The 8,364-nt window shown below is 54.2% G+C and overlaps 1 protein-coding gene across 1 annotated transcript in view; it reads right to left on the reverse strand.

The window, feature by feature from the left end:
* WDR48 (WD repeat domain 48) overlaps positions 1-8,028 on the reverse strand; it is a 25,477-nt gene extending 17,449 nt beyond the window's left edge. Inside the window, exons 1-8 of the mRNA XM_029940537.1 lie at positions 7,864-8,028; positions 7,515-7,655; positions 5,730-5,808; positions 4,765-4,847; positions 4,526-4,655; positions 2,575-2,663; positions 2,124-2,225; positions 499-723 (exon numbers count right to left, since the gene is read on the reverse strand). Of these exons, the coding sequence (XP_029796397.1) occupies positions 499-723; positions 2,124-2,225; positions 2,575-2,663; positions 4,526-4,655; positions 4,765-4,847; positions 5,730-5,808; positions 7,515-7,655; positions 7,864-7,929 (915 nt within the window). The 5' untranslated portion in view covers positions 7,930-8,028. The remainder of the gene's footprint in view (positions 1-498; positions 724-2,123; positions 2,226-2,574; positions 2,664-4,525; positions 4,656-4,764; positions 4,848-5,729; positions 5,809-7,514; positions 7,656-7,863) is intronic.
* Positions 8,029-8,364: the final 336 nt, after the last annotated feature.

An 8,364-nucleotide genomic window follows, 5' to 3' on the forward strand; every position in this document is an offset into this window, starting at 1 on the left:
CGCCTCCGGTCTGCTCGCACACCCCTGCACGTTGGCACTTCCGCCTCCGGTCTGCTCGCATACCCCTGCACGCTGGCACTTCCGCCTCCGGTCTGCTCGCACACCCCTGCACGTTGGCACTTCCGCCTCCGGCCTGCTCGCACACCCCTGCACGAGCTGGCACTTCCGCCTCCGGTCTGCTCGCACATCCCTGCACGCGCTGGCACTTGCGCTTCCGGCCTGCTCGCACACCCCTGCACGTGCTGGCACTTCCGCCTCCGGCCTGCTCGCACAGCCCTGTACGCGCGCTCTTCCACGGAGGGCGGGCCGGGACCGCGGGGCTCAGCAGCGATGCAGGACAGCCGGCGGGGGTACCAGAAGTCAGTCTCCTCTCAGACGACTAATAACACTGACAGTGTCTTTTTCCCAACCCCACAGCTGGTCTGCGTTCTAATACAGATTTTGCGGGGTTTGATCAGCACATGTAACAATCAATCACAGAATGAAAACAGGACGTACCTTGAGAACTGGTGCTTTTTCCTCACAAATCAGTACCCGAATGTCAGGGTTTCTCAGGTCTGTGCAGTAGATCTTCCGGTCCCTTCCGCCGGAGTACACGTGTGTGAAGGCGTCGCTGACCTGCAGAGCCCAAACGCCTTCGTCGTGGACGCGGTATGTCGCGATGCACCTCTGCTGGCCGAGGGACCAGAGGCGAATCGTGCCGTCGGAACTGCCGGACAGGCACTGGGAACAGAGAGAGGCCGCGTCAGAAAGCGTTCCGCCCGACAGCGCCCGCTCCCCTGTGCTCTGGCTGGCGCCTCCCCTGGACTCTACACTGTCAAACCGCGTCCTTGAGAACGCGGGTTCCTGCTCTGGTGAGGAGCAGTGGGGACCACGCCCCGCGGGCTCCACTGACTGAAGGACCAGGACCTGCTCAGGCGGGGGAACCTGCGGAGCACAGCTGCCTCTGTCCTCTCCTGCCTGGCCGCGTGCAGATCAGCATCCCCGGGAACTCGTGAAGAGTGCAGGTCCCTGAGGCCAGTTCCAGACCTGATGAGCAGAAGCTGCGGCGGCCGGCAACCCGCCTTCCGACAGCCTCTCTGGGTCAGTCTGCCAAGCCACGCCAAGGTCGACAGGCCCCGCACGAGGCCAGCGAGCCTCCTGCACCCAGTCGTGTCTCTGACTCACCCCCCTGCTCATGACACCTGGACCCGGGTCGTGTCTCTGACTCGTCCCCCCCGCCCCCACCCTGCTCACAACAAGGGGACCCGGGTCGTGTCTGTGTCGTCCCCCCGTCTCACGACAGCTGGACCGGGTGTTGTCTCCATCTCCCAGGGGTGGGGGAGATGGGTGCGGGCAGAAGCAGGCCCTGACCACAAACGGTGCTCTTTGAGTTTTGTTTTTATTACCTACACTGAAGGAAGATCATTTCCCCACTGCTACAGAACAAACCAAACCGTGATTTGTAATCCCCAAATTATGTGTCCCACAAAGCACTAGCGCACCAGTACGTGTTCAAACGTGACCAGAAGGTTCTTCTTGGAGATGCTGACCCTAAGTACTACTTCAGATGTCCCAACTTACTGTGTCCACAGAGTCACATGACAGGATTTGCCCCAAGGTCAGGCCAATGTTAGGAAATTTCCACTAGCAGAAAGCATTCAATACCCAAACTTCCTTCTGCTTTACACAAAGCAACATTTCAATTATTTTATCCTAGGGGCACCTGGGGGGCTCAGTCGGTTAAGCTCCCAATTTCAGCTTGGGTCATGGTCTCAGTTTGTGAGTTCGAGCCCCACGTCAGGCTCTGTGGTGCCAGCTCAGAGCCTGGAGCCTGCTTCAGATTCTGGGTCTCCTTCTCTCTCTGGCCCTCCCCCACTCGCACTCTGTCTCTGTCTCTCTCTGTCTCAGAAATACACACACATTAAGTCATCTTATCCCACACACACCACAGCTGCGAACAGCCACTGGCATGAGGGCATCAAGGTTATTCTGAGGGAACTCCTTGTTTGGCCTCTATTTAGGAGTGATGCAAACAGAATTATTTTTAAAACGTAGATTACTATTCGGTGCAACTGGGTATTTTAAGGACTTAAAAGCAGACCACTCCCGAGAAGTCTCTGGCGCACGAAGCGTCGACGCACCTGCGTGCCATCTCTGTTCAGCAGCAGCGCCTTCACGTTGTCCGTGTGCCCTTTCAGCTTCATCAGCTTCGCACATGTTCTTGGGTCCCACACCCTCAAAACCTGCGGTTTTAGCAGAAGGAGACATGACCTGAATACACACCTGAGCAGGTTTCAACGACAAATGGCTGAGAGGTCAAGTGACAACCGTTATATCGGGACACCGTCTGAGGCTCCAACCTTTTCGAGGAGGAGGAAGCCTTTCCGATGTCACAACATGAACAGGCCACCCCCGCCCATCCCCCCGCCCCCGTCACCACAAATGACAGTAATTACATGGTTACATCCTTATCTGTTCAAATAAAACCTTTCCCTTAACAAAACCGCAGTCTGTATAGTCAGTGATTATACGGATTCAATTATTTTGGGGTCTCGGTGTCGCAGTGCTGACAGACACCGCGAGCCCCCTTACCTTCTCAGTGGACCCCGACACAATGATTGTCCCCAGCTGATTCATCGCCAGGCTATAAATGGAGTCTTTGTTCCCGCTTAAAGAGGAAGCTGTTTGGGACAAACGGGGCTACATGTCACCGGGTCATCACCTGCTCAGCAGCGGGTCGGCACAAACCAAAGCTCAATTACTTGGTTTAAAAAATCTTAGCCCTGGGAGTGCTCTGAGGAAAAGAAATCTTGCTAGGATGGAGATCATTCTAAACAACACTGCTATCAAGATTTACACCTTTTCCAGATTTGCGCGTACACAAGTGCCCAGTAAGTATTCGCTGAACCGAACTGCACTGCCATTTAGAACTGTCCACGGAAGTAATGTATTTCCAAGATGTGCTTGTGCCGTGCCAATAAATATGAAAGACACACCCAAACTCACCACGCTCGAGGAAACACAAACCAAAACAAAAGTTACTATTTCATCTATCAAATCAGATTCACAACGAGGTAATAATTAATTCTCAAAATCTCGCACATCTCCTGTGGGATGAGCACAGCGTGTCTGGTACGACTCTGGGAGGCATTAGGGCTCAGCAAGAGTCCTGGTCATGCTCTACAACTCAGAACGAGGTTTCACCGAAGGGAAGGAAGCTAAATATTAACTGTCTACACAGTATGATCCTAATTTTCAAGAAAGAATAAATATAAACATACCGAGAAGTTTTGAGTACAGGAGTTAATGCATGTATTTAGAAAACTAACAGGTTACAGTAAGTGCTCCATAAGTGTTAGCCACTAGTATGTCTATAATCATTAATCAACCTGTGTGATCGCCTCTCTAAACGATTCTAAGCAAGACGTATCTGTTGCAGAATCTGTCACCCTAAGCCCGGTCTCTGACGCTGGGACAATTCTGCCGCCTTCTGCTTTCTTCCCTCCTGCTAGGGTCTTGCTGGGCCAGGCCCTACATGCAGAGAACTGAATAATGTGGCCTGACAGCCCCCAGTAGGGACCAGCTGGGTCACTACAACGCTGCACTGGTGAAAAATCGAGGAGAGCAGGGAGAGTAGTGCTTAGGGCTCTGCATTCGTCCTGGGGAAAGGGCGGGACCAGTATTCAAGAAATCCTCAACACCAGTCTCTCTGCCTGCCTTCCCGACACATCCGACTCTACGAGGCCCGCTGTAGCCACGTGAGCGAGAGGATGCCACGGTCATGACAAACCGGACCTGCATGCAGACATCTCAAGAGTTCAGGCCGATATCCTGAACGTGCTGCTAACAGTCCCTTGGACACCTGGCCTAGAGGGCTCCCGTAGGCTGGTCACGTGGGAGGCTTGGTTTCAAATCCAGACTCGCGCAGGTGTGACCCGGCGACCTCAGGGCTCTTAGGGGAGGAGACACCGTGGGATTCAGGTGCTGTGCTCGCCTCTGACGTGCCTCCGGAGGCGCCCTCCCCTCCCCGAACTCTTCTGGAATCTGCTGGATTCTCTAGGGGGCTCTGAACCAGTCCTGCCAAATTCGTGCCGGAAGGCTCCAAGCCTTTTCTCTCTCTCCTCTGCGTATTTTCCACGTTGGCCTTTAACTCAAGGGCTCTTCATACATGGGATCACTTTTAAGAGCCAGAAACTGCCGACTTTGTCACGCAATCGCCGCCCCCATCACCAGCAGCTGCTGAGACCGTGCCCCAGGCCCCAGGCCATGCTGGGGGTACAAAGTGGCAGTGAGGCAGACGCCCTTGCCCCGCAGGAGGCTGCGTCTAGCCGGGGCGCCGGGGCCCGCGCAGGGCCCACGGCGGCCAGCTCACGGCCGGAGAAGGGACAGCCAGCTCCCCGCTCAACCGCACCCGGGGGGGCTAGCGCGCCGCGCCAGAAGCACGCTCAGAACGTGAGCCGCTGCCTCAACGCAGCCCCGTCAGAGCAGAGCTGTTTCACAAACCACTTGGACCCTTCCCAAGGAAAGTCCCCCAACGGCTTACTGGTGACAGTGTTATTGGAGGCCGTCAGTGCTGTCAGGGTGTTCACGTCCCAGAGGAATATCTGTCGGTCCAGCCCGGCGGAGGCCACCAGCTCCTTGTCCCTGGCGTATGCTAAGGCCTTAACATAGTCCTGCCAAGGGAACACACACAGCCATCGACGGGTCTGCGAGGACACGGGCCACACGACGCACCGAGAGCTCATCACTCCAAAGACGCTGGAAGTTACATGTGTCCTTTACCTTGTGTGTCCTTAGTGTTGACATGCAAAATCCCTTGTGTGCATTCCACACTTTCACTGTCGTGTCCGAGGAAGCAGATATCACTAGGAGAGGCAAAGAATAAACAAACCCCTTAGTAAGACTTTTCATTGTTTTAAGGACTTGGAACAACGTTACATACTTCCAAAATGGCCTTCACGGACATACACATAACTGGAATATTTATAGTACTGCTAACATTAATTCCAGTATCTGTTAATGCGCGAGCGCGTGCGCACGTGCACACACACACACACACACACACACACCTAAAAGTGCTTCCTAGAACCTACTGTATTTCTTAAAATATTTTTTAGGGGCGCCTGGGTGGCTCAGTCGGTTAAGCGTCTGGCTTCAGCTCAGGTCATGATCTCACAATTCGTGGGTTTGAGCCCTGCGTTGGGCTCTGTGCTGACAGGTGGCTCAGAGCCTGGAGCCTGCTTCAGATTCTGTGTCTCCCTCTCTCTCTGACCCTCCCCTGCTCATGCTGTTTCTTTCTGTCTCTCAAAAACTAAATAAAAAACATTAAAAAAAATTAAAAAAATTTTTAAATAGGCAGAACAAAGTCTTTTAATGTTCCAGTTGAAGGTGCAACTTCTTTGAGAAAAACTTCTCTAACCCAGACTGCTAAACTAAGAAATGGATCTTATCAAAACAGGAACAAGAGACCTGAATAAGGCTAGCAGAAGACTCCGTGTTGTACGGATCTATTTCTCTGCAGCTGGAATGCAGGCAAAGCGCATCTGGGGGGTCTAGCAGACAGGGAGCCGCTGCCCTGGGGCGCGAGGGCCGGCCTGGAAGGGTGGCCTGGCCCCGGACACGGGCGTCCACCACATGCGCTTTTACTGAGCTGTGTTCTCAAAGGCGTGTGCTTTTCTGCCCGTGTGTCAGACTTCAGTGGAAACAGAGGCCACGCCAACGTGAGCACAGACCCGGGGAACACTCACGCGTCTTCCCGTTGCAGCACAGCACCACGTCGTTGACCCAGTCGGTGTGGTGCTCCATGGACGCGATGTAGGGGTCTTGCTGAAAGGGAATTGTGAGAACGTCATTAGTCCACACTCGAGCACAAAACACGTGAGTTTTAGGTACGCTTACGTTCCGTAATGAACGTGACACACTCCTCTCGGGTCTTAAAGCCGACGGGTGATCTGCAGTACAATTTCGTTAAACAGTCGACGCTCCTATGGAACCGATGTGAACAGAGCTTTCGTTCCAGGAGTCCCGCTACTGACGAAGGCCCGGATTTCTGGGACAAATGCTGACTTCTTACGCCTTGCGTGAAGGCCAGAGGGCCTGGGCCAGGCGCTGTGGGTGACACAGAGGGCTGCGGACACGGCGAGAGCAGATCTGCGGGGGCGGGGCGGACCCAGCCGCGGTGGAGGCTGGCCGTGGCCGCGGACGTCGAAATGAGGCTGCTGAGAGCAGAGAGGAGCCGGCCTAACCCCGGAGGCCGTTCCGGCTTTCTGAACTGACGGTTTCCTCACGGCCTCTGCGGTCCCACCCGCACCGCCACGCCAGTTCAGTAACGGGAGAGCCCTCCGCTCTTCGCTCTTGGCTTACTGATGGGGAGAGGCCTCTTAAAGCAGAGTATTTAGTTACATCCGACGGCGAACACTTCAGGGGGGAGGGAACAGCCGTCTACGAGTCTAACTGAGAAATGATGCTACTCAGTCGTGTCATAAAATGACTGTAAAAAAGACGCCTACGGACAGGGTAGGTGCTTTCTCAATTCTCAAGCTTAAACTCTCGTGAACCTTGTCCTTAGTTTGTGTGAAATGCCGTCAATTTCCAGAACAGTAACATTCCAACTCAAACGTGAGTTCCAAAAGGCATTTCAAAGTCATATTTTCTTAGTTTCTGTGTTTTTGACACTGGGCCACCACTGTTTCGTTGGCTAGAAAATTCAAACCCCATCGGACCCAAAGTTTGTTTAAAGGAACAGTATCCAGCAATCGTGCAAAGTGGTGGCTCTTTCTCAGGCTGAACATCAGACGTGCAGAGCTGGCGAGAGAGACACGGACTCCTAAAACCACAAGGTCAAGCACCAAGGCTGCCTTGAAGGTGGGTGTGAGAATTAAAGCCACTCCGGACAGGAAAACGCTAGGAGTGTCTGGCACATGGCGAGGGGCTACCTGCTTCCCTGAATTGTCCTTCCTGCATCACTGACGGTCACAGGCAGGCAGACGAAACACAGACAGGGTTCCTTCCATTGGACTGGGGATTTGTCTTTGCACAGGTTTAAGTCCTGTTCCGTTTAAGAAAACAGACCTTCGATCTCCCGAAGAAATGGAGCATGTCTTCACGTTTTTCTGTCAACTCTGTATTATCTAACGGGGCCCTTCGGGTTTTTTGGGTGCCCTAGTCACTTGTAAACAAAGAAATAAAATGTTTCTTCAAGATTAATTAATTCGACCTCTTTATTTTTTGAAGCACTGACAAAGGTTGCAGAGAAGCTTTTGGAAAACATACTTAATGTAGAAAAACAAGTTGTTGGCAGTAATACTCCTCCGAGACCAGCCTCTGCTCCTCTGTGGAGGGAGGTCACGTGGCTCACTAGTTCCCGAGTCCCGACCTGAGCTACAACACCCTGGGATACCCCCCCCCCCCGCCCCCGACGGGCCTTTTCTAAGAGGCTCACGGGATTCCGGCCGCAGTGCCCCGAGCACTCCTGGCTCCGAGAGAGCAGCCAGGCCGGACAGAGCAGCTCCTGAGCGCAGCCCCCGCCTTACCTTGTGCTGATTGACGCTCCATATCCTTATGATGGAGTCTCGCCCAGCCGTGAAGAGTCTGTTTAGTGCTGGGTCCAGCTGCAGGGCATTGACCCCATTTCGATTGTACTTCTCGACTTCATCTCGAATAACATAGGAAACCTGGTAAATACGTCCAAATTTGCTTTTTTATAAAGTTGTAGGACATGCAACAACAGTATGTAGCCTCCTAGTGGCCAATCTGAAATTCAAAATCCCTTGTTTTCCAATATAAAACTTATTTTTCAACCCACTGAGCTGCCCAGTGGCAGAGAATGACATCAGTGACAGTGAGTCCAGGGTAAGCAGGCATGAAGCTAACTTCCCGAACCTGCTTCCTTGCCAGACTCCTCCCCACTCTCATCTCGAATCCACTTTCTACACAGCTGCTGCACATCGGAATGGGTCACTGATGCTCGGAACCCCCGCAGCTGCTTCCTCTCCTGCACTCCCGATGTGCTCTGAGCTCCTCCACTGGTGTCCTCCGTCTGCACACTCTGCCCGCAGCTGCGACACCGCGCCCCCCATCTCCCCCGTGTGACACCGTGCCCCCCCATCACGTGCCCTGGCCCCCGCTCTCCCCCATGTGACACAGCACCCCATCCCTCCCCCCCGTGTGACACCGCACGCCCCCATCACGTGCCCTGGCCCTGCTCTCCCTCGTGTGACACAGTGTCCCCAGCCCATCACGTGCCCTGGCCCTGCTCTCCCCCGTGTGACACAGCACCCCACCCCTCCCCCTGTGTGACACGGCACCCCCCAGCCCATCACGTGCCCTGGCCCTGCTCTCCCCCGTGTGACACAGCACCCCAGCCCTCCCCCTGTGTGACAC

This window comes from Suricata suricatta, chromosome 5, assembly GCF_006229205.1.
Source record: "Suricata suricatta isolate VVHF042 chromosome 5, meerkat_22Aug2017_6uvM2_HiC, whole genome shotgun sequence".
In the NCBI taxonomy this organism is placed as follows: domain Eukaryota; kingdom Metazoa; phylum Chordata; class Mammalia; order Carnivora; family Herpestidae; genus Suricata; species Suricata suricatta.